This window comes from Ostrinia nubilalis, chromosome 5 (assembly GCF_963855985.1).
Source record: "Ostrinia nubilalis chromosome 5, ilOstNubi1.1, whole genome shotgun sequence".
In the NCBI taxonomy this organism is placed as follows: domain Eukaryota; kingdom Metazoa; phylum Arthropoda; class Insecta; order Lepidoptera; family Crambidae; genus Ostrinia; species Ostrinia nubilalis.
The window spans coordinates 11,027,056-11,053,918 of record NC_087092.1 but is presented as its reverse complement, the minus strand read 5'-3'; the positions used below and the strand labels follow the sequence as shown (position 1 = coordinate 11,053,918).

General features: G+C 39.2%; 2 protein-coding genes across 2 annotated transcripts in view; one reads left to right on the top strand and one right to left on the bottom strand.

The window, feature by feature from the left end:
* Window positions 1-501: 501 nt before the first annotated feature.
* LOC135072140 (uncharacterized) lies at window positions 502-12,702 on the top strand. Its single transcript, XM_063966092.1, has 3 exons — window positions 502-4,584; window positions 11,985-12,210; window positions 12,416-12,702. Exons 1-3 carry the CDS (start codon window positions 502-504, stop codon window positions 12,700-12,702), a joined length of 4,596 nt encoding a protein of 1,531 aa, XP_063822162.1.
* Window positions 12,703-17,904: 5,202 nt separating this feature from the next.
* The window catches only part of LOC135072139 (Ca(2+)/calmodulin-responsive adenylate cyclase-like), a 101,167-nt gene continuing 92,208 nt past the window's right edge, over window positions 17,905-26,863 (bottom strand). The window contains exons 12-20 of the mRNA XM_063966091.1: window positions 26,066-26,228; window positions 25,639-25,722; window positions 24,632-24,778; window positions 24,015-24,228; window positions 22,629-23,919; window positions 22,136-22,375; window positions 21,857-22,045; window positions 20,908-20,989; window positions 17,905-20,824 (exon numbers count right to left, since the gene is read on the bottom strand). Coding sequence (XP_063822161.1) covers window positions 20,402-20,824; window positions 20,908-20,989; window positions 21,857-22,045; window positions 22,136-22,375; window positions 22,629-23,919; window positions 24,015-24,228; window positions 24,632-24,778; window positions 25,639-25,722; window positions 26,066-26,228 — 2,833 coding nt within the window. The 3' untranslated portion in view covers window positions 17,905-20,401. The remainder of the gene's footprint in view (window positions 20,825-20,907; window positions 20,990-21,856; window positions 22,046-22,135; window positions 22,376-22,628; window positions 23,920-24,014; window positions 24,229-24,631; window positions 24,779-25,638; window positions 25,723-26,065; window positions 26,229-26,863) is intronic.

Below are 26,863 nucleotides of genomic sequence, written 5' to 3'. Positions count from 1 at the left end.
AACCAGTACTTTATTTGTGAAGAACAAGCTATGCAAGCGAAATCTGATATGAAAGATTTGTTGTTTACAATTGAATCACAACAAAAATCAACGAGACAAGAAACACACTATACATCTTCAACTACACAATCCCCAGAAGTGAAATTACCGCGTATAGAAATACCGAAATTTAGTGGGAATTATGAAGCGTGGCCTACGTTTCAAGATTTATTTATTTCACTAGTGGATCGGAATAACACAATTAGCGGCGTGCAGAAATTGCACTATTTAAAAACGAGCGTTACTGGCGAAGCTGAATTATTATTGCGACATATTCAAATTAATGAAGCAAATTACACGCAAGCTTGGGAGACATTGAAAAGGCGGTATAGTAATAAACGACTTATTGTAACATCTTTATTAAAACGCATGTTCTCTCAAAAGAAACTTAATAGCCAGAATCCCTCCCACATAAGGTCACTTATTGATACAACATCTGAGTGTCTAAATAGTCTAAAAAATATGAATATAAGAACTGATGATTGGGATCCACTTATCAACTATCTGGTGGTGCAAAAATTAGACACAGACACACACAAGGAATGGGAAGAACATGTTAGCAACCAAGGAAGTGAAGAATTACCTACATTTGAGTCATTAAAGATGTTTTTAGAGTCTAAATTTAGAACGCTCGAGCTTGTGCAACAACCAACTTCGTCCAAAGAAAGAATAGTGAGATCTTACCACACATCTGGCTCTGCTACCGAGAAGACATGTCCTTTATGCGAAGAAACTCACACACTCAGTCATTGTAAAGACTTTGGAAAGATGGAACCGGAACAACGAAGCGAGTTTGTGAAGTCAAAGTACATTTGTTACAACTGTTTGGTTCCTGGACACAGAGTTATAGCATGTCGACTACTCACCAAGTGCAGATTATGTCAGCGACGTCACCATACCCTTCTACATTCGAAAAGGTCAAACGATGCCTCTGGCCCCACTGAAAGGAATGATATGAAACAGCCAAAGGTTTTACACGCAAATGTAGATGAAGAGTCAGAATCAGGAGAAGAAATAAACTTAACAGTGATGACGTCACAAACAAACACAACTCACAGTACAGCTGTTGCGTTGCTAGCGACAGCCCTGGTGGAATGCAAGAGTGAAGATGGCCACACCACAGTTCTGCGAGCTTTAATTGATCCTGGATCACAAGGATGTTTTATAAGTGAACGAGCAGCACAAACAATTAGAGCGAGACGGTATCCAGTGAAGGGAAGCATTGTCGGAGTAGGTGAAGTAAAATCAAGATTAAAACAAGTAGTTCAGATAGAGGTCTCATCGAGAAATGAAGAATTCAGCCTCAGAGTGAAAGCATATGTAATTGCAAAGCAACTGACTACTCAGATACCGACTCAAAAAATACCAACAAACAACTGGAATCATTTAGATGGGTTAACACTGGCTGACCCTAAGTTTAGTCAACCAGCCAACATCGACTTACTTCTTGGTGTAAATGAATACGCACAAATCATACAAAGTGAAGTTATAAAAGGTCCACCTGGGTCTCCTATTGCACAAAGAACAACTTTGGGCTGGATCTTATTTGGAAAAGTAAACGATTGTGAAGATGTAAGGGAAGAATCGATAATAGTCATGCATCAGCAAATAGAAGTGGAAGATATGTTGAAAACACTGTGGGAAGTTGATACAGACATGAATCGAAAACTAACAAAAGAAGAAGAAAATTGTGAGAGAATCTACAAGGAAAATTACACTAGAACAGAAGAAGGAAGATACATAGTCAAACTACCTTTTAAAACAGAAACACCACAATCAGTAGAAGGAAATACATACAATATTGCAATGAAAAGCTTACAAATGCTTGAAAGAAGATTTGATAGACAGCCAGATTTAGAGAAAAATTATAAAGAAGTCATGGAAGAATACATTAGATTAAATCACATGCAGGAAGTACCACAAAACGAACTAAATAATAAATCTGTTTACTTACCACACCATGCAGTCGTGCGAACTGAAAAGGAAACGACAAAAACCCGCGTTGTTTTTGATGCATCGTGCAAGGGCTCTAACAATATATCGCTCAATGATGAACTGATGAATGGACCTGTCCTGCAAGAAGATCTTAGAAGTATCATCATGAGGTGGAGAATGCACAAGGTCTGTTTTGTGAGCGATATAGAGAAGATGTACAGAATGATTCTCATTCAAAAAGAAGACGCCGACTTCCAGAGAGTATTGTGGAGACAGAATACTTCAATATCTGACGAGGTCAAACACTACCGGCTACTTACAGTCACATTTGGGACAGCATCAGCGCCCTATCTCGCTATAAAAACACTAATGCAGCTGTCAGAAGACGAGGGTGAAGACCATCCTATTGCCAAGAGGATTATACGCGAAGACTTCTACGTTGATGATGTGATGTCCGGGTGTGATACTGTCAAAGAAGCCATAGAGGCAAGCAAGCAATTGAAGACTGTACTAAGCAAGGGAAAATTCAGATTACAAAAATGGTGTTCAAACAGTCCTGAATTTCTAAAATCTTTTGATGAAGGAGAAAAGTCAGCCAAGGCACACATAGATATGAAATTAGATGGAATCGTAAAGGCACTTGGCGTATCATGGGATTTGGGAAATGATGAATTTAAATACAATCTTAACTTACCTGCACAAGCTATTGACATAACAAAGAGAGACGTACTATCAGATTTACAAAAACTATTCGACCCACTGGGCTGGATTGCCCCAGCGATTATTTCAGCAAAGATATTTGTACAGAAATTATGGTTACAAGGAGTAGGATGGGATGATGTTATTGATGATGCCTTACAAGCTGAGTGGAAGTCTATTCGAGATGATCTGAGAAATGTGAATGAAATAACTATTCCACGATGGCTGAACACCCTAAATGCTTCAAAAGATAACATATCTCTACATGGTTTCAGTGATGCATCGATGCACGCCATTGCTGCTGTTGTATACTGTAGAGTAATTCAAACCGATGGAACCATAGATGTCAGTATTGTCGCTGCCCGAACGATGGTAGCCCCTATAAAGACGATTTCAATGCCGCGTCTAGAACTATGCGCTGCTGTGCTCTTGTCCAAACTCTTGTATCACACAGCCCAAGCGATGAGAATTCCAACTAATAAGGTATTTGCTTATACAGACTCGTCAGTAGTACTATCATGGCTGTTCGGCGAGCCCAACCGCTGGAAGCAATTCGTCGCTAATCGCGTGGTTGAGATTGCAAACAACATTCCTAACAGTCAGTGGCATCATGTTCAGACTGATAAAAATCCAGCCGATGTCGCGTCACGAGGTGCTAAATTGACTGAGCTGAAGCAGAATAAACAATGGTGGCACGGACCCAGCTGGCTGTTAGAAGAGCAGATTACATTTTCTAGACTAAACATACTACCAACGGATATTGAGAGAAGAAAAACTAAATTGATAAATATGAACATAATAGAAGACAAAATGAACAACAACACAATCCTAAATTTTGAAAACTATAGCAATTTGGAAGAACTTCAAAAAATTATAATTTACATGAAAAGATTTCTAAACTACAAAAGATTAAAAATAAATGAAGAAATGAGAGCAATAAGTACAAAAGAATTAGATGAAGCTTTGAAAATATGCATTAAAAAGGCACAGATTGTAGATTTTGAAGAAGAGATAGAAGACATAAAGAAACACAAAAGAGTTAAGAGAACTAGCACACTAAAATCATTAAATCCGTACCTAGATGAAGAACAGATTCTCAGGGTGGGCGGTAGACTGCGACACGCGAATCTGGAAAGAGATACAAAACATCCAATGATATTAAGTAATAAAAATGCACTTACCTTGTTAATAGTTGCAGACGCACACCAGAAGACTCTGCACGGCGGGCTTCAGCTGATGTTGTGTCATCTCCGGTCACGATTCTGGATCATAAAGGCTAAAAATGTAATAAAAAGACATGTACACAGATGCATAATATGTGCCAAAGCAAATGCCAAGGCAAGAAGCCAAGTTATGGGTGACTTACCTGACATGAGAGTCAATATTTCACGTCCATTTGAATACACTGGCGTCGACTTTGCAGGACCATTCAACGTGCTCATGTCCAAGGGCCGTGGAGGGAAGACACGAAAGGCTTATATCTCTGTATTTATATGTATGTGCACTAAAGCCATACATTTGGAATTGGTGGGAGATCTTACGTCTGAAGCTTTCATCGCAGCATTTCGACGGTTTGTCGCACGAAGAGGACGATGCGCGCACATGTATAGTGACCAAGGTCGCAACTTCGTAGGTGCGAATAAAGAATTAATAGAAGCTTGGAAGGCTGCACAGCTTGAATTCAAAGACGAAGTGGCTCAAACATTGGCACTAGATGGTACGCAGTGGCACTTTATACCACCCTACAGCCCAAACTTCGGCGGGCTTTGGGAAGCCGGCGTGAAGTCCGTGAAGTCCCACCTGAAAAAGGTTCTCACTACCAACTTGACCTTCGAGGAAATGACCACATTGCTATGTCAAATTGAATCTCTTCTTAACTCAAGGCCATTGACACCAATTGATGACACAGATGTAAACAATTTGAGCCCACTGACACCTGCACATTTTTTGATCGGCGAACCTACAGTCGAAGTACCAACTCCAGATCTAACCAGCTTAAATATCAACCATTTAGCAAGATGGCAGTATACACAAAGATTGTTACAATCATTTTGGAAGAATTGGCAAGCGGAATATTTGACACGTCTACAGCAACGTCCAAAATGGTTGAGAAAGCAACCTGAATTTGACATAAATGACGTAGTACTGATCAAACATGAAGGCCTGCCTCCTGGAAAGTGGCTGATGGGCCGCGTTGTGGCCAAACATCCTGGGCCTGATGGAGCTACACGTGTGTACAGTGTGAAATGTGGTGACAGTGTTACTAAAAGGTGTATTACCAAATTGTGTCCATTAATAAGTGCGAAAGACGATTAGTGATGATAAAATTGATGAACATTGAACATTAATGTGTGCATGCATTTCATTTTGTTAAAGTTAATTACATTTATTAAGTGATACTGATAAGTGTAAAGGCATAGGCCTTTTGGTGGGCGGTGTATGTTAGTTCAAAACGCCTACGCGCCTGTATAAAACTCGTTGTCGATTGTAAAAAGTCAGTAGTCAATAATACAAAGCTAAAGGATCATCACGTCTGTGTTTCAATTCACTAGCTACGCAAATAACAACCCTAAATCAAGCTATCGGAAGGAACAAAGCCATTATCAATTTTATCGTGAGTCGGATTTCAAACTGTAAACTAAGGCTACCTATCAACGACTATTTATCTTTATTTGTTTCAAAATTATTCAAAAGTTAAATTGTTGGAACACAGCTTAGTTGACTTAAACATACTACACGTGATTCACCTGTTTCGGTCATCAATCTACATCTTAATGAGCAAGCCGAACACTGACTCACGTACTTACAATTGCATGTGTAGGTACTATTTTCTAACTAACTATACCTAGTATAATATATTATTTTGATGAATGAATGACAGTTAGCGAACGGTTAGTATAATATCGTTGATCACATTAGAATAGGCAACAGTTTCATTCATCAAGATAGGAATTGTTTCAGCATAAGACTAAATTACATGTTTCTTTAGTTAATTTCAGTCCAGTTACATAAGTTTAAATCAAGATACCAGTGGACTGTTATTCTGAATCCTGAGATCCCATTTCGCATGACAGCTTAGAATATCTACTACTGACATGTATGCACTATGCACTTGAACAATTATGTGTAGAATGGCATAATTGGACGTGGGACATGACGCGACTGCACGTGCGAGTGAGTCAGTCGCCTCGTCTCCCACAACAACGCACCGACTAAACATTACACGGCGGTTAGAAGCTCTTATATTTCTAGCAGAAGTTAGAATAGAATGGAACTTTATTGTACACCAGACAAGGCATGAAAATAAAGAAAAAAATCAAAAAATGAGAAAAAATGTGGGCTTTTCTCTTTTGTTACACGTGCGTGACAAATACAGTCGATAGTGCATCGGACTCTACATTTTTGGTTGCATAATCGCATCTAATACAACTACATAACATGCTGCAGTGTTTAGCTTGATAAGCCGTCGTGCGTTTCTAATATTTTAAATTGAGGGATTCACTTACAAATGTTCCTATTTGTAGGATAAGTTGTTTCTCATTTCTGTCATCACTACACAGTCGTTAATGTGCGAGTCGCAATCTCAGGCCTATTAAAAAGTCAACCAATCTGTAATTCATTTGACCGGATGCAAGCAGTGTCTTCCTTTTCGTTATGTTCCCGCGGCCCTCCAATTTCATGCTGTTCACGTCCCAAGTGTGAGAACTACGAGTAGGTTACATGAAAAGGGAAGACGGATCCCAAGATTTTAAATGCATTAAACTTTACCGTTTCGATTACAAAATAAACAGTTAAGTTATCAAAGAACAATTATGTGTTATTACTCAATTAAAGACCGATTTGATTCGTACCATATAGGCTCTAAACTCTAAGTTTCTTTCGCAACAAGGTTATCAGGTAGGCATCGAAATACGGGCTGGTGGAGTTTTTTAATACGCCTACCGGCTGGCATTTGACCGCAATCACAGCTAATGGGACATATCCTCTGGGTTTTGTGTCAAACGATCGGACTCGCTCGTAAATGGTGTGAGCATCCGCTACGCCAGCGAGATGCTTCGTTGATGGCTAAATCTGGCAAAACGGACACAACGTGCTCTTGTTTTTGCAATGAGTATCCATTTCTACATATAAGTGTATAGCCTAGCTAGAACCTCACTAGTTTTATTGCTGAGTGAGGGGAATGCTTCTGGTTCGATGATATCGATCTTAGGATTAATTGACATTTAATCCCAAGATTCTAACAAGGACTAGCGTCCTTAATTGCTTGCCATTTCACAACTTACGTGAACTGCTTTTAAGGTTTCATAGCCTGGAAACGCCTCATCCTGTGGCGTTAGGAGGTTTCATTTAGGACGTAACCTATTATAGTAGTTAATTTTTTAAGTCCTGACTGTATATGTATCATACAACTGGTTATTTGTATGCGGGTAGTTGTGAAACGACCTACTTAAACGAGGCAACCTACGTCTGATAAGATTAGCATAATGTATAAGGGTCATTCCACAAAAATATGTCAACTCTTAGTCAGTGCCACATTTCACATGGAATATTTGTTAATATTTTATTCCAAAATTGTTAAATAACAGCTCGCAATGTATTTTATTCATCACCCATTTATATTTTTTTAAACTATTTTTTAAACATCTTAAATTCCTTTTAAATGACCCAAAACGTCATTCCCTAGGCATGTCCGTACTCCAAAAGTTTGTGTTTAGGAACCCATATTTATAGAAACATCAACTTGATCCTTTATTTTAATTAACAAATAATCTATTTAAATGTATATTACACCAAATTCTATTAATATATTGCGGTTTCAATAAACAATAATTTGATTTTCTTAAGTTAAAAAAGAGTCCACAGCTTTTAGCGTCATTCCCTCGCTACGCACTGATTTTATAATTTTGCGCTTCATTAAGTATTTAGAGTGAATGACATTTAGTTGAGTTTAAAGTACGATACGAAGTTTTCCTCAGACCATACTGGCTTTGCGGCAACCGTTTTTTGAATTAGTGCAAACGTTCCAGTTGTTGCGGAAACATGTGTTAATCCAGTCACTTCATCAGTCCCTAGTTGAGTAGCTTTATTGATTACAATAGGAAATTGTATATAATTGAATAGTATTTACGTGTGGTTTTTCGGCTATTTTCGGCACATCGTATTAAGCATCTTATAATATAAAGTTAATCTGTATTTGTCTTAAGTTTTACTCCAAATCGTCAGTCCCTAGACCGTCAGGCCCTAGCTTTAAACGACGCTAGGGACTAAGTTACTAGTGAGGAATGACGTTTTTTATATAGAAATAATAACAAAACAACTACATTAAGTATATTAACTTATTTTAAAATGTTAAGGTTATAAGTTTATACTTTATTAAAAGTCATATAGGAGTAATGTAGTATGAAAAAAATGAAAATTATAATTTCTCCTAAAATAAAGCATAAAGTGACTGGCCCTTTTAGACATATCATAATTAATTAATAAACTATAATTTACACTAATAAAGTATTCAAAAGCACCTTAAAAAAGTTTAGGACAAAATGACGTCGAAAATATACAGATTTTTATGGAATGACCCATAAGAAACACTAAACATTGACCTCCAACTTTGGGTTATCGTTAATTGTTTATTCATTTCAAAGTTATTTTGAGCGATAGATTTAATTCAAGTGTTGGCCTAATTCTTGTCGAGTCTGTTACGAACCTGTTCAATAAATTTGGGCGACTGGGATCACTTGAAATGCCCCTCGTTTTTAAACTTGCGACATGTGGAAACCATTAATTTCCTGATTCAAGAAAGGAAAAAATCTTAAGAGATTTGGACAAAAAGACCATCCACTTGATTCGAAGCCGACATGTGGTGCTTTGGGAAGCGGTCTTTGTTATTTTTTCCACGATGGTAACGGTCGTCATAAAACCTCAGTTTATTTTCGCTATTTTTATTCAACACGATCGGATTTCTTCCTTCGCTTCGGCTTGAAATTCGCGACTAACGACAGCAGTCGTAAATTATAATAACAAAAGCGCTAAACTTGAGTCTATTTTTAACCGACTTCATCAACTGACAATATGTATAGGTAACCCATTGTTCTAAGTTAGAATTCTGAGTCTAAATGCTTTACTACTAATCCATATTATGTATGGAACTAGCATTTGGACTCAGAAGACTAAGTATTAAAAGCTTATTATTCCAGGAAAAAATATATCGCAATATTAACTTCGACAGTGCTATTAGTTGTTATTGTTATTATAACTCAATCCATAAGTAAGTAAATGAATCCATAATAGGATTAATAATAATAAATCAATAAAGAGACAATATAAAATAAAAATTTAACCCCTCTCTAAGATTTATTATCCAAGGATGAAAGCCCCGTCAATCCGGATCCCGAATCAACAAATCTGTAGGAATGCCCAGAAGAATGTCTCGTCATTTTTCTGAGAACCGGTCTCCGAACAACATCCATACAGCACGATCAGTTAAGTACAATAGGTGTTTCAACTTCTCAAGGCACCCGCGCCCGTTGCTCGCGCATACCTGGCGAGCTGGTACCGGGCCACAGGTCAATTTCGTCCTGCACCTTATTCCAAAGTAAAAAGGATCATTTTGCTTCCACTTTTGAGCACACAAATCCAAAACACGCTTCCATTGTTTTTAGTCTTTGGATTTACGAAGTTTTGACTGTTTAACTTCGTTTTCTGGAGGTTGTTGAGGTAAACAGTACGTGACTCGACAAAGGCATGGAGCAATATTTGGCAAAAAGTTTATCAAACAAGATTACTTGAGCAAATTGGTGCATGCCTGGATATGATATCGTTTCGCCAGTGGAGCGGCACGGACTGTTTGCCGGCACTTAGTTGCGCTCGCGACCTCTCTTGCGCAACTGTCGACACCGCTCATGCAGAAATGCAAACGTTTGCCAAAACAACTGTGGCCGATATGCTGACAGACAGTGTAATCGAACTTCATGAATATTTTATGTAATGTTAAGAATTTTTTTGTGAAGAATGCCGTTTACAAAAATGTTACGGTCAGTTAGTGAGGTTGCGAAACAAGTACACATGATAATGTGGCTGTTAAGGTGTTAAATGTTGTGGTATGTTTGGTAAGGATAAATAATTAGCATTGTGGCGTTGGAGGCAAGGCCGCGCCCACGGACGGTGTAGGCTGTATCGACGCTGCAGGTGCGTGATGCATGTGAACGTCTATCGCCGATTGGTAACTGCATTACATTTGGCCCTGTCCTCACCTTGGTAATGTTCAGAGTCGTGTTCTTGAAACGATATTAAATATTTAATTTAGCGTACTTCATTCATTCAAATACTCAACTACTTAAATTGTTTTATTATGACTGAAGGCCATCTGAAAGATTCTTTCAACGAGCAAATCAAAATCAATGATCGTTCATTAATATATTTTTGCTAGTATTGATTTATTCAGTGAAAACACAACTATCTTGACGACAAAGCATTCGTAATCCCGTTAGTTAGCCTATGTTTCGATTTGAGTCATGCTAACACATCGAACTAATAAATGTTATAAGGAAAATTATCCAATTATGTCTCAGCTCCTCCAACGTCATTTGACTGTTATGTACCTACGTAACTGTGAATAAATTGCTTATAAACAAAGCAAATTACTTAATCTAAGAACTTGCAAATTAAAACAAACAAACTATAAAAATTCAAAACAACACCCATGAAATACATCCAAGGTTACGTGAGGTTTTTGGAAGTATTAATCATAGTCAGTCACTGCGAAATGTTGGCGGAGTAGAAACGTCAGAACCGCTACGAATATGTACAAACAAGCTGTAGGTGGATTTATCCTTTTTAGTGCTTATTTTCTAAAACGTAGGTCAAACTTGAATAAAATCAGGCTGTCCGACCGTTTCATATACCCAGTAACTTACTTATGAGGCGTCGAGTTGCCAAAAGTGTGCCATCAGCATTATGAAATTCAACGACTTCAAATGCATGATTCTACAATCTAGTTTGACCGCATCGTCTATCTAGGCACCGCTAATGTCGTCCATTCTACATCCACGCGAAAGTGGTTCTTGCTTAGAATCGTGCATTCCATAACCAACGATCATTAGCGCAAAAACAATATATCTATAGGTTAAGAGTTGCAAAACAGACCATGGAGATATGGAGATGCTCTAGAAATAACGCATATTGGAAGAGATAGAGATAGGCTTGTGGATCGACTAGAAACTAGAACGTGTCAGGCGGGAAGGTTTCCAATCTGATAAAAAATTGTGCGGAAAATACTAATTCCAGATTTCCTAACATGAGGAAAAGATACCCAACCCGCGATTTAGATATTATTTCATAGTTGCGATCCCAAAAAGAGGTAAGCTTCATCATCAGTTAAATTGAGCTCCACTGCAAGAGTTTGACCTTCCCTAATTTACCAGAGGCGAACCGACTAAACCTTTTGACTAGCGCAAGGAGTGTAGACAAAATCTTCTATTTACCTTCTGGTATATTGAAGAGGATCGTTATCCAGAATTAGCTACGTTAAAATGTAAGTTAGTATTTCCACGGCATTGGTACACAAATGAATCGCAAAGATAGCTAACAATACTATACAAAAGACCAGTCAACTTTACTGCATTTTTAAGACAAAAGGTAACGTGGCTGAAGAATAGAACTTACCTTTTTGAAAGAGTCGCTATTGAAGACATTGTTTTGATTTTTATTTGTTTACTTTATTTGGTTCAAAAGTTACAGGTTCATGATATTTGCCTCAACGTTATTTATTTACCTGTACAGAGCTGATAATACCCCCTTACTAAAAAAAGTGCTATGACGCCCATTTACTTGACACATAATTTTATGTTTTATCGCTTTTTGCCAAATGTAGATATTATTGTTATGATGAAACAGACAAAACAGTGTATTTAAGTTAAAACGGTGATAATACTGTTTTGCTCAATTTTTTTTATTAGGTAAATAAGTAGGTACACTCTAAGCTAAATTTATAGCCTCTTTTAATTAAAAATTGTAGCAAATATAACGGCTTTCATAAAATTCTTGGGTAAGCGCCACCAAACTTTAACATAACTAAGTGCCTATGTATCAATTTGTACATAAAATTGGTATTAATCGTCTATCGTTATCGTTTATCAATAGAATGATGTAAAACTAGTAAGTAGTCGCAATTACTCAAGCATGAATAAACATAAACATCAGAGCAGCCAATGAAAACTCGCGGAAACCGCGCGAAAATAACTGTCTAATGAATTTTGGGTCTATGGCAGTTTGAAAGAGATAAGTTACAGACCTGTCCAGTAGCTTTTTTGTAGCGGAGCGTCGCTTCCCTCACGAGGTCCCGGACCAGCAGGTCGCCGGCGCCACAGGGCACCAGCACTCGCACAGAACCAAAGCACACCGTCACCTTCATGTCAGCACAACACTATGAATCACCACACCACGCCTCGGCTCAACAAGCGCCACAGTATCCACTAGCTTGCATATTAGTTTGTCGACAAACTAATACGAGCACAACACTATCTGATGCACATGGCAAAGGTAACCCTGCGTCGGATCCGCTCACGAACCACCGGTGAAACAAGAAGGACAAAACCACTCGATCGTCCGTGTGTTTTCATATCGCAGACGGAACGTCCCAAGGTATGGCAGGATCCGTTTAGCACTTTATTGTAGAATTCACACACAATTTTCACAAATCGCGTTCAACATCTAGCACATTACGATAAGATTACGCGAAATATAGGCACAAAGCGCGCGCTGTCAGCGGCAGCAACGGTCGTGGCAAGGAACATGAATAAGAATTTGAAGTTGTTTGTAGCGGCGGGGCGAGGGCGCGGGGAGCGCGACCGGTTCCCGCCGGCGGCCAATCGGCTGCGGCGTCGCAGCGGGCAGCTGTGCGGCCTGCGGAGCCCGCGCGCGCCGCGTCATACCTGCCTTCGGTTCGGTTTGTACTTCGCTCGCATACCAACCACTCCACTCCACGATATTTTGAATAAAACTGCCCCTGATTACGGCTCAACTGACTCATGAGTTGCGAGAACTTATGATCAAACCACTACTGCAATGCCTTTCACGAAATTAACGTCCAACGCAGATTGTGTATCGGAATGCGCTGTTGTGCGCAAAGCACACGGCTATGCGTTATAATCACCGTCGACACCTAATTGTATATGATTTATTGCTGATGTCATCCCATGAACAACTTGAGGAAGTTCTCCGTTATTGGGTTCATAATATTATGGGCGCTCCACTGCGCTTGATCAATATTACCATGCCAACGTCTGAATGTTGATACCTTGGGTAACTATGTAGATACCACCAACATTTAGTGCATCAAACGCCTTTTAGAAATCATTTATTGTATCGATGGTTGTACATTTGTTTAAGTAAGTAATAATAATAAACATTAATTGTAATTTATTTTTTACATTCCATTTTGTATTTCAATCATCATTGACTAAGTGCCTTATAACTAAAACATTTTATTTAATGGCCAGTTAGCTGTCAATTAACACAAATTAAAAAAATCTTAAATCAATAATACACACTAGGGTGGGTCACTCTAGTATGGAAAAAAATAAAAGTTGGTGAATCAAATTCTAATAGTAATATTATGTTGTAGTATACTATAAAAAGTAGTTTTAGCTAAAAAACGGATATTCAAAGATACATCTTCAGCCCGCGCAAGCGCTTCAAAATTTTAGGATTAAAAAAAAACACGCATTACTAAATGGCATTGTTTTTTATTATAAATTACTTAAAATACTATTGAAACAATGCAAATATTTAGTGAAAGACATATATTAACGTTTAAAACAAAAATCTTAAACCAATACACATAACAGGTTATCAAAAAATTATTTATTTTTGTACAAAAAAATCCAGCTTAATACCGAATTTCGGCATAACTTTCCTTGAAGCAAGTTTTGCATGAATCATGCCATTCCTTGTTTTTTTTATCATATGCCGATATTGCAGCTTCTGTCACTATCCTTACACATAGTTCAATCGCCTGTGTATGTCAAGGCAGCCTAATATATAACATCCTTTCGTCACCTTTTTTCCCTATTATCTGAATAAGTTCGTCATTCGTTTGATTACTTAGAATAGGTGGATCAAAGTTGGTATCTTGCCAGTTTTTTAGATCAATGTAACATTTAGCATCAAAATTAAGTTTAGCACTTCAAAAGTACGTGGTAGTTTTCCCGTTTGTAGGTGAACTACGCGTTTTTAGAATTCTTCTTGCTGCAAGATTCTCTTATATGCTTTTCCGGAAAAGAAACACTAATATCAGTATCACTACTTGTTGATAACATTAATTCTTGTTTTGGCGTTTTGGGTGAGTTGTTATCGTTATTCAGACATATATTTTGTTGAAGCTTGCTTTCGAACAAACTTTTTTTGTAAACTTTTTGTTCGATTGCGATCAATACGGCCTATTCTTATTTTTCTCTCACCCAGTTAATGAATCAATAAGTTGTGTTCTTCTTTAGGAACTGTAATTTATCTGGTACAATTGCACTGACTTATTAACTTGCATTTGCATGAACAAATATCGATCAAAATTTCAGTTTGCTGCAAGAACTCAGTTTTTTTCTCAGCTGACAGAATGATAAGCTTTCAGGAGCTGAATGACTCTTGTATGCGGAACTACAGTAATTGATGCCTTTTGCCATTCTCCTTCTACTTTCTCGGTTACAATTTCTGCAATTTCGGAACACGCGGGCTCTTTGTTACTGCTATTTTAAATTTTTACCTGTAGTCTATTCCACTCGTAACATTTCATGACATCCTGGTGTGTCGGTAACACGTTTTCTTTTATATCTTCTATAGTTACTAATATAGGGCACTTGTATGACTGTCTATTAGCTGACATGATAGAAAAATGTAACTTCCAAAGCATAAAACAAAAATTACACAATTTACAATTTCACATGATTTCAGAAGAAACTAGCCTGAATGTACTTACCTCAAAAAATCGTCTTTTAATAAACAACACGGTTTATAACAGAAGTAACGTGTATTTCAATGGATACTAATTAAAACATTAAACTATACCCAACTTCAAACGTGTAACTTAGGGTGTAAAAGTGGGTACTGAAACTTTTTTTTTTTTTCAAAACTTCAATGACGTTGCGCGGGCTGTTCCACTTAAAATAATTCAATAATATTTTAAAGGGTTTATAACGATACCTAACTACAACATATTTTCGCTATTAGAAATCGATTACTTAAAAAAATTTTTTTTGACCCACCCTAATACACACTTCAAAGTAAAAAGGTTATATTTTAGCATAATATTTATGAAATGTCGGACTGCGACTTCAAACAATGTCCATTATGAGCTATTTTAGCATTTGCGCTAATCATTAGTCACGCAACACGTACTGGACTAACCACTTTAACAATACTTTGATAGGTAACTTTAGTCAATACAGTTCCTGTGAACTTTGACTAACAGATGGAAATATTTACTGTTTTTATTTACCTTTACTTTACTCATATTGATATCATATTATGACGTCATGTAAGCCAAATACAGTTTATTAAATGTTATTTTACCAAATTACAGCTCTATGCATTTACATACTTGCATAATTTGGCACTTCATATTTTTTTGCAATTTGGTGTCAAAGTAGGTACACTTTAAATTCAGTGTCAAAATTAAGTACAATCAATGACAAAAGATTTTAAAACAAAAAATAATTTTAGGAAAATTGTAGGCAAGTAGGTATGCCTTTTCTTGCAATTTACTTGCAAATTATATACAAATTTCAAAACAACGGCTACGGTTTTAAAAGCCACGTGGTGAAGTGATCGTTACATGACATCCGTAATTTTATAGTCGAGTAACTTGGGTACTATCGTTTCAAGGCGAAGGGCATTAGTATGCGGAAGACGGGCAACTCGCCGCTCGCGCCTGACCTGACTACTGTAACTAAGTATGAGGTGTTACTCAGAGCAAACTTGACTCACGTATGGTTACATTTCCAAAAACTATAGTTTACCGTATCCTCACAAAAAAGCCGAAGTTTGAATACAATTTGAAGTTTTTGCAGTCTGTATTTTTTTAATTTTACCGACCACCACCACCAGACCGCCACCGATGCATTAAAATTAAATAAAAAACCTCAGTCATGTAAACCACTTTTTATTTTGTAAGTAATTAATATTGCTTAATTGAATTGAAATAAATAAAATACACAATACATTTCCTACACAAGGCGCAATTGAAGATCCTACAAAAATAATAATTGTACATTACATGTTTGCTATTACGTTGTATTTAGCTTATCTGTCTGTTGACATTTACACTAATTTATTATTGAAGATTATCTTCTATATGTATTTTTCGATATTAGTTCGTTATAATATTAATTTAGTATTTTATAACTTTGAAACTGACTTGGATTTAATTTCATAAAACTTTAAACGTTTTATCCTCATGTTTAAGCTCTAAAGTTTGTAAATATTTTGATAGTAAATATTGTTCATACATTGAGTTGTAATTAAAAATATTATAAACTCTGCATTGAGTACATTTAAACAGTTGACAATTTCATGTTTAAATACCTACGATTCTACAAGATTTACTCTAACCCTCAGATCTATTTTGTTAATTCGAAAAATGCCAGAGTAATATATTCAATAGTGAAACCTCTGTAAATGAAAACTCATGAAAGTATCTAGCACATGAAATAAAAGAAAGGAAATTGGCTAAAGCGTATGCATAAAATAGTTTGGCACTATGTGTAAATACGTTAACAAGAAACACGTTGAGTCGAAATACAAGAAATAGAAATAGCAAACAAGAGGATTTCTTCAAAAAATACCTTCTCTTCACAGCATTATAAGTTTATGTATTAATTTAAGTGGAATAGCACTTTAGATTACTAACAATATTTACAGTTAACAATTCTCTAGATCTCACTTCATTGGAGCTGCTCGCTCCTGCTATTTACAATCGCCTTATCGCCAGCTTTTTACGTTTTAGGGATCCTTTTAACAAAATGGATACAACGTTACGTTATTTAGACCCGACGCTTTATGGGTGCACAATCAAAAATACCAGTAAGGTTCAACTCATAAGCGTATAGCATGAATTCACAACATTGAACATAGAACTAAAACATGAGAGGCAACAAACAATATAAAATAATAAGTATAATTAATCAGTGTTCCGCAACCAGCCATCTTGCGGAGAGGTCCGCTTCCATCGAATCCGCCACTAAACTCGTTTAAGTACGTGCTCAGTATGTCAAGTAATGCTGCATGATAAAGTTACAATGGCTTAAAGCGCCTAAAACAAGATAATACATATACCAACCGATTACAGCTTAATACTAAAACAACATTCATTACATGAAATTGACAAAAAACTTACGTTAATGTAAATGACAGAAATTAATTGACTAAGAGCTAGTGAACGCCAGACCTACGTCATTTTATAAAAGCTGAAAGTTTGTCAGGGTGAGCTCCCAATATAGGTTATAATGTTGGTGAATTATGAAGTTTGGGTCATCGTGGCTTTGGGAGCTACCCTAAAAAAACTGTCTGGCAAGGAGTTGGAATTGCCAAAACTGTCTGGATGTTGGGAAAATACTTCTAAATATTGCCCAAATATTAAACATAAAAAACAGATTTTATGGTATAACGTAAGTCTTACTTTTACGGTGGCTTTTTCTGTATATTCAATAGACTGTAATTCTACTAACGTTATACCATTAAATCAGATTTTTATGTATAATATTTGGACAGTAATTAGAAGTAAGAAACATTCTCTTCATTAGAAGTTACAAATTTTAATTATATAATTACACAATAAAATACATATTAATAAACATCAACTAATTATTTGTACATCTACATATACATTCACCGCCTTCCAACTCCAGCTCCTGTGCTGTGAGTCTACCTGATATTAAATCTCCATCAAAATAGAAGCGCAATTTATCTATCGAAATTTCCAAGTGCTCAGCACATTTCATCATTGCTATCCCCAGTTTATCGTCAATACCGATCCATGTCTCAAACGGTTTCTTGACATTTTAACATTGGAACTTCAATTTAATTCCGTTCTGAGGTGGAATTGTGTAAAGCAATCGTTATCATTTTGTCAAATGTCAGTTCATAACGCACGATTATTCTGTCAAATGCTTTGTTTAACTGACTTTATCGTACGTTATGAACTGTCAAATGATTACGATTGCTTTACACAATTCCACCTCTGGTCTTTCTTATTGTTATCGTCTTTGACTAACTTTGATACACTCTGATTAACAATACCCCCATCAATAAAATTTACGATACTATAGTTAATTGCGTCTGGAGTGTCATCGGGCTTGAGTATCCGATGGTTGAACGTAAACAACAACTTATCGTGACTGACGATTTCTTTTTGTGAGAAATAATCAAAGATTTGTATTAATTTTTGGAAGCGTCTGATCATGAACTTAAAGAACTCGGAACTCTGCCAGTAAACTTTAACGGATAGCTCTTCGTTTTCGTCCAGTACTTCTGAGTCTTCAACTAGCACTGCGTCGTCGGATTTCGGCTTTGAAGTAAATATTTGTTGGCAATCTGACTGGTCTGGGTACTCATCTGTGTTTCCAACGCTGTATGTAGCAATTCCCCAAAAGCTAGGTACGTGTATATACCTCTCGAGTTTCTACCTCTACTCTTACCACGACCTCTACCTCTAGTTCTAGGAGTATTTTGTTGAGTTTGAGGTAGAATTTGAACAGACTGTGTGGTATTTTGTATATTTGATGTTTCAGCTACATTTTGAACGGTATCCTGGGTTGTGTCAGTGTTGGTGTCGCTTTGGGACGCTTTCCCACCTCTTTTTCTTCTGTTTACCCTTTTAGGAGCGGTACCTTCACTCGGATTGGTGTCAGAACTAGCCCTTTTCGCGACAGATAGCGTCATTCTTTTCGACGAGGTTGCTATTAGAGTATCGAATAAATCCGTATCTTGTTCTTCTTCTTTGCTTGCCTCTTCATTCTTCTTTTCCTGCAAACTGGCTTCGGCTCTCTTTTTAGCAAGTAACTCAGCATTCTTCACGATTTCGTCGAGCTCCGTCGTCGATTCGTTCAACAAGTTGGTTGTTTCTATGGTATCCTCCTTGTAATTATTTTTCATTCGCTGCAATTTCTGTGCTATGTTCCCGTAACAATCGTCTTCGGAATCCGATGAATCCATTTACCATTTACATCCATCCAGTATTTTCCCCAACAGCCAGACAGTTTTGACAGTTCCAACTCAAACTTCAGTAACCCAAACTTCATAATTCACCAACATTATATCCTATATTGGGAGCATACGCTGACAAACTTTCAGCTTTTATAAAATGACGTAGATCTGGCGTTCACTAGCTCTTACTCTATAACACAAATACCAAGAATATTTTACAACAAATATTCAGTAGTGGTTTCTCGTGATGGTTGTACTATAGTTACGATAAACTAAACTACTAGGTATTAAGTTACTGATTTTCTTTATCAAAGTCCTAATTCTCACCTGTTTAAATTCATATTCATTCACAGTAAACTAATTTAAACGACACATAAAATTATTAATTAAATGGCACCTCTACTTGGACCGTATATCTATCTATAAATTCCAAGAAAAAATTTCAATTGACATGTTATAAGAACAGTGACTAGAATTCAAGCTTGAAAGAAAAAAGTTAAATAAGAGCTTCCGCACATTTGACCATTGCAACGTGTTCATACGTTCTATGAAATTACAGGTGAGTAGTCCCGTCTGAATTACATAAAAATGTATGAAGCATTCACTGACAGACAAGTGTGCGTCAGCCCTCAAAGTGTGTTGGTAACTGATGAACAGAGGAGCTCGCAAGTATGTAGGTATGTCCAAGGTGCATTTGCTGGTTAAAATATTCTGATATGTGGGGAAGGCGGTGAAAGAATGATTTCATGTTGTAATAAGAATACGCATACTATAGTTAATACAGTTTCTAAGTTACAATATAGTCCAGTCTATGGTAACAACATATTTTATACTAAGTTAAATTGAAATGCAAGAGTCACTTACACCGAACCACGTGGGCCTTAGCCCCAGATGTTGCTCGAATACATTTCCGGGTATCTAAATAGTTGAACAACTTGAACAGGGACCGGCCCTTACTCTAAACACAGAATTCTACGGAGATTGGTCGCTCGAATGCTAATTCCTTATACCATTATCACAAGACAAACCACAAATAATTCTAATTCAGAGCACCTTATAATTGTAGAGATCATCGCATACCCCTAGATGATGCATGAGCCATCACATGGCATCGTCGGCTGTACATGAATATCATACACTTTAACTACATAGGTATAGGTACATATTGACACCATTTACATAGTAAATCATTAATTATACAGGCACATCAGCAATGTTGATCGGCGATGATGACGAACGCTTCGAATATCAAGGTGTCGCTCGTCTCGAATTTAGAATCGTCTATTTGTTTTCGTGTCATACAAATCATCGTGCGCGATTTACTTTGAGTATTCGTACTTCAATTAGAGAGCCAAGTATTTCGTCCAACATACAAAACTTACATTCGAATTAGATCTGTAACGCTCATCGCTTGAGATTACTTCTATCACAATATTCGTAAAATAATCGAAAGGCAATACACGAGAATACGAATAGTTCGGAAACGAGTCGGGTGCGCGGGTAAGTTCCTCCGTTCCAAGAGTATCACAGAGTATCACTAGACGTCGCTCTCGCCGTCGGTGACGTGCGCGGGCTGTCCGAAGTTCCTGGTGATGGATTCGCTGACGGTGCGAATGTTCGCGAGGTACCTGTGCGCGGGCTCGTCGGAGTCGTAGATGGCGCTGAGGGACTCGAGGGAGACGAGGGCCTCGGAGTCGAGGAGGCGGGAGGAGGCGCGGGAGGACACGTCATCGTCTCTGTCGAAGTAGCAGGAGTTGACGTCACTCAGAGCGGCTTCCGCGTCGGTGAGCCCGGCCTCGTTGAGCATGGACACATTTTCCAGCGCGGGGTCGTCGGTGGTGTAGCCCGTGCTCTCGGGCTGACCGCCCTCCCCGTCGCCCTCGCCCTCGGAACACGACGAACTCCATTCGGATTGACTTTCCCCGTAGAGACCCAATTCTCTATGATTAGAAGTGGTTACCTGTCGAAATATAATAAAGTAGATTAAATGTGTCTCCATATTCTCACGGTACCTAATACGTATAAGATACGAAGTAAACTTACCCGGGTTTGTAGTCTCTCCTGGATTGCTTTTTCGTGTTTGTCTTTAGACGTAGCTGCATCTGCTTTCCGCTCGCATGGTGGACTGCAAAATAAATTGAAGAAATAATTGAACAAGCTATTTCCATTGACGAACCCCATCTTATGGAGTAGACGCCATGGCAAAATAAACCAACAGTTCTAAGACAATCAATTCAACTAATTAGTTTTCAATCAAATAGGTATTTATTTCGTTTAGTTGCTATGAAACTGAGTTAGAGTGGGAGTTTTGATTTTGGTCATCCATATAAGGTACGTTATCAACTTACCTCCTTTACGAGATTGAATCAGAAATCAGGAGATCCGTAAACGAACTAAAGTCGCTGACATTGCCCGACGCATTAGCAAGCTGAAGTGGCAATGGGCAGTGCACATAGTACGCAGAACTGATGGTCGATGGGGCAGCAAGGTTCTGGAATGGAGCCCGCGTACCGGAAAACACAGCGTCAAGGTGGATCGACGACATCGTAAAGGTAGCAGGAAGGCGCTGGATGCAGGCCGCTACCAACAGTGCGATGTGGAAGTCATTGGGGGAGGCCTATGTTCAGCAGTGGACGTCATGTGGCTGTAATGATGATGATGATGATGATGAAGGTGGACCAAAGACATCGTAAAGGTACCAGGAAGGCGCTGGACGCAGGCCGCTACCAACCGGGCAACATGGAAAGCATTGGGGGAGGGCTATGTTCAGCAGTGGACGTTCGTCAGCCATAGCTGAGATGATGATGACGATGGTGATGATGATATCAACTTACCTAATGTTGTTCTCCCTGCGCGGGCGAGTTGCGTAATGGCCGCCAGTCCGACCGCGTGGAGTGGACTGCTGTTGTTGTTGTTGCTTTTTCGGGAGTTGGGCTGCGCGGCCCGTGGGGTAACAAAAGGTACGTTACCTATTTGATCGTTGTCAACTTACCTAATGTTGTTCTCCCGCGAGTGCGTAGGCGAAGGCAGTTCCACGACGACATCTGTAGGCAGCACCCCCGGGAACTCAGCTGAGGGCCGCAGCGGCGACGCGGCGTGCTGCGACCCGCGGCCCGGGCTCGCTGCGTCTGCGCGCGCTAGCTGCGTAATGGCCGCCAGGCCGACCGCGTGAAGTGGACTGCTGTTGTTGTTGTTGCAATTTCGGGAGTTGGGCTGCGCGGCCCGTAGGGTAACAAAAGGTACGTTACTTATTTGATCGTTGTCAACTTACCTAATGTTGTTCTCCCGCGAGTGCGTAGGCGAAGGCAGTTCCACGACGACATCTGTAGGCAGCACCCCAGGGAACTCAGCCGAGGGCCGCAGCGGCGACGCGGCGTGCTGCGACCCGCGGCCCGGGCTCGCTGCGTCTGCGCGCGCCAGCTGCGTAATGGCCGCCAGGCCGACCGCGTGGAGTGGGCTGCTGTTGTTGTTGTTGCAGTTGCGGAGCGGCTCTAAGGCTGGGTTTTGGCCCCTGAAATAGTGAGTTAAGTCTTATTGTTTAGTTGCTAAGATACGCCCTGAAACAGTGAGAGGTTATTTAGGCCACGACAGCTTCCATGGTGTTGAACTGGTTAAAGCATAGGTACTGCTACGTGGAACACCAGAGCTCGTCTGGGCCTACTCACAGTCACATACAAAAGTCAAATTCCTTGCTGTTAAACCCGTTACAAAAGATAAGTCTTTAAATTTCTAATATCAGAAACATAACAATTTTAATAACTTACCTAAGTTCAAGTTTCAATTCCTTCCGCTCCACTTTCTGTGGATTACTCTTGATTAAATTTTTATCATCAAGCAGCCTTTGGATCTCTCTCTCGAAGGGCGGCACGCAGGCCACGTCAGTAGGGCTTCGTTTCGTGAACACTTCTCTGCCGTCGTGGTTCAAATGCTTCAAATTGTTCGGTCTGCTGCTAGAACTAGAGAATGAGTTCGTTCTGTTCCCCAACCGACCCGAGACGTCCTTCTTATCAGTTTGACAACACCCATCTCGTTTCGCGGACGCCAGCATGTTTATTATACTCCTCTGCAACTTTTCCTCCTCCTTCTGAAAGTTTAGGCTTCCATCCATGAATTTATCTTCGAGAGAAGGTTTCTTGTTTAGCTTGTGCTTGGCGTATATTTCGTTAATGTGGTTAGGCGTGGGTTTGGACGCGCGAACAGGAGGGTAGTCGTACGCAGGGTTGGGCCGCTGCGGCCGCGCCGGGGGTAGCCACTGCGTCGGCCGCGGAGGCGACGGAGACGCGTCAGTCGTTCGGGAGTAGCTCTCGTCGGATGAACTTAAACTAGGAGATCGAGTGAGGGAACTTAATTCGTCAGCGGAGGAGTGTACGCGTGGGCTACGTGCTAGAGGTAAACTCTCGCTAGATCGAGGCCTGGGTAATCTTGTAGGAGGTCTTCTTTTGTGTGCAGCGGGAGGGCGAGGCTCCTGAGGCCGCGGCCACGGCGGGACTAGCGCTCGAGGCGGCGGCCATCTTGGATTCGCGGATATGCCATGCGGAGGCGGCGGTGGTGGTGTCTCATCACAGTCCTTGTTTCTTCTCCCCTTGCTGCCTTTGTGGTTGTTCCCGTTACTTTGGTGGCCGTTGGACGGCAGTAACGGTTCGTTTTCGCCGGCGACAGACGTTTCTCTGACGGGCGGCAACCGTGAAGGTTGGGCAGCTGCTCTTCGAGCGGAGTTCTGTAGCATCGCCAGAGGCGTCGCTACTCCTCCGTACGCTGACGGTGGGTTCGGAGTTGACCCATTGTTAGGGTTTGATCCACTGCCGTTGGAGGGCGCTCGGTCAGTCAAAAAGTATGTGGTCATCTCGCCCTTCCCTTTAACTTTGACTTTACCTCTACATACGAACTGGTAGGGCATGTCTTTCAGAGCCTGGTAGACTTCTTCCGTCACTTGTGTGTGGTTGGGAAGGCCGGTAGAGTCCATTCGGGAAGCCACGTTGACTGTGTTGCCCCATATGTCGTACTGCGGTTTACGCGCACCTATTACTCCAGCGACGACTGGGCCGACGTTTATTCCTGTTAAAAACATACATTTTATAGTGTGATGTTTATTGATTGGAAGTCTTCTTAATCCTACATTGTCGTCTATTAGTAATCAAAAAAACACTCACCAACTCTCAGCATAAAGTTGTTATAGGAGTTATCGTTGATATCCTTCAGTTTGTCCCGCATAGCGAACACAAACTCCACGAGTGTGGCCATGTGTTTACGAGAGCTGGGCTCGTCAGTCATCTTCTTGTCAGGAATAAGGCCTACCGCGGCCATGTAGGTCGACCCAACCGTCTTGATCTTGTCGATCGCGCTGAAACGGTCCTCGCCTAGAAGCTGTAATATATGTTTTTTTTATTAATATAATCAACAGTAACTGTAGATCTGCGATCAAATATTATTATGCTGGTTTCATCTATTATAACTACATAAGAAAACCAGCCACAGGGTTTATTTTGACGTGATGTGTACTAAAAACTTTTTGGAATTAATCCACAGATCAGATTAATTCTTAACGTATCTTGCTACATCTTAAAGTATAGCAGTTTTGATTCCCGCTGGGGTTAATTATAGACGTTTATTTTTAGCATGCTTGATAAAAAGTGTATTGAAATATTTATGTTACTATGGCATATTCACCTTTAAGGCTAGAGAATTGGTGTGTTTGTAGCTGAGTAGATTTTTGGCTGATTTAAAATAGATAAGTTTGGTGATAAACAAACCAAAAGTAAATCCTTACCTCATCAAAGTCAGCGATGATCTCATTGAGCAGCCTGAGGCACTCCATGCCCTGGTTATTCCCGTCCAGCTCCATATAGAACTCGTGGTAGTTGGTGATTGACGCGAAGACCACGCCCACCCGCTGGTACGACTGGTGGTACAGGTCCTGCCAACCGCGCCTCTGACGTCAGCAATGCGAGCGTGGGGTGGGGCGGTGACAGTGCGTTAACGAATGCATTCCAAATTCTAATTTTAAATTTTTAAACTTCTGTTTTAAATGTGATCTAAGACCACTTTTTGTTTTATTTAGATAATGGCCAGTTACATTTAATTTTGCGTTAAAAATTATAATTTTAAAATTTTGAACGGCTTTTGTTTTCTGTGATCTATGGCCAAGTTCTTGTTATATTCTATTGATGATCTTTTGTTTATTTATTTAACACTGCATGTAGATTATTGTAGATGTAGATACGCATCGTTTTGATGCTTCACCCAGAGACCAACTTATGAGTTTCATTTTTTATTGACTGAGTGATTCAGTTGGAATTCAATTTACGGTGTATTTTTGTAGAAATTGGATTTAAAATGTAATACATATTTTGGCAAGATAGAAAAGTTTTTTTAAGTCTAAAGAAAGTTACATGTATTGAAATTTCAATTTATCTGTCACTTAACCCCTTTTTTGTGCAAAATGCGGACAATAAGCGGAATGTGACGGCTGAGGCGAGTGACGAATGCGATGCGTGACGAATTTTACGTTTTTTTTTTTTGCAAATGAAGCAGCGTTAGTAATGAATGAGTATGGTCGTGTTAGTGTGATCTCATGCAGATGTTAAACTTGACAGAGCATAGCGAAAAAATAGAAGCTTCGCACATTTATAAGCGATCTCGGCTAGAGGTCGATTCTTTAAACAACAAGCTAATAAAGATATTTGTAGGTTTATAAAATCACCCTAAGCCGAATAATTTTGGTAATTCATAATGTGTTTAAAATAAAAAGAGAAATGACCAGGCCCAGTAAGTTACCATGTTTGTCCTGAATTGGTTGTCCAAGAAGTGTGTAGCCACATGAGCTGGCAGAAGGTTGAACAGTATTCGTCTGTTGGACGCCTGAAAACATAATAGTAAGACTTTGCAAACGAGATACTATGATTTTTCTGTTCTTAGATAAATTAACCAAAGAAATTGGTCAATCGTGGCTTGCTATTTTAAACGATCAAACCTAACCAAACGTCCATTCTTTAGATTAAAACAAAAAGGGGAAGGCATAAGGGTCTCTAAGTGTTTCCATAGCAACGTAATCACATGCTGTATCTTCCCTTTTTGTTAAAATCTAAGGTCTATTCGTTTAGGAGCTACGATGCCATAGACAGACATATCACTTATCACCCGTCGATTTTCGTTCGTAGAGGGTTAAACATTATGTTTAAGACATCAAACTTTTCAATCATACCTGTAAGGCATCCATGTCTCTCTTCTCATCACGCGCCTGCGCTTGCCATAAGAAGTCTAAACGCGCCGTCCATTCCGTCTGCCGCGCGTGCAATAGCACGGCCAATGCCAATGCTAGCGCCCACGCTGACGCGCTGTAAGCAGAGCCTACGGGTCCGCCAGGGCTGCGGAGATAACGGTTAATTTAATAAATAAATAAATAATTTAAACAAAGACTTCTATGTACAGTCACGGAATGAAAAGGTTCGTCAGTTTTCAAATTGATTCCTTCAACGAATCACGAGCACATGTTACCTTTTGAAACTATGTTACAGAATAATCTCGAGTTAGAGAAAATAATCTTTAACTGTTCGTCAGTAAAGTTCAAAATTATTCAGATCAAAGTTGTTTGACGATTTAACTTGTCAAGAAGAGTATTATGATTGATAAACTAAAACCTTCTTGTTGGTTCAACCTGCCATTATCTATTAAATAAAAAAAACTACATTTTGTAACATTGCACTGATGGGATAGAAAAATAAACAAGCAAAACCTTATTCGTTAGCAAACGTCATATTTATTTAAATGTTAGCAGCACTGTTTCTTGCACGGTTATGTTGGCAGGTTTGACTCTTACAGTACCTACTGCAAGCGAAAACCGACACTAAGGTGACGAACCTTTTCATTCCGCGACTGTACACACATCAAGGTAAGCTATAGGTCTAGATAGAGCCTATCTCAGGCAGTGCTTGAGGTATGAGAGCAGCACTTGAGGTTTTGGGACGTCAAATGTCAGTGAAATTTCAAATGTGCTTCAGAT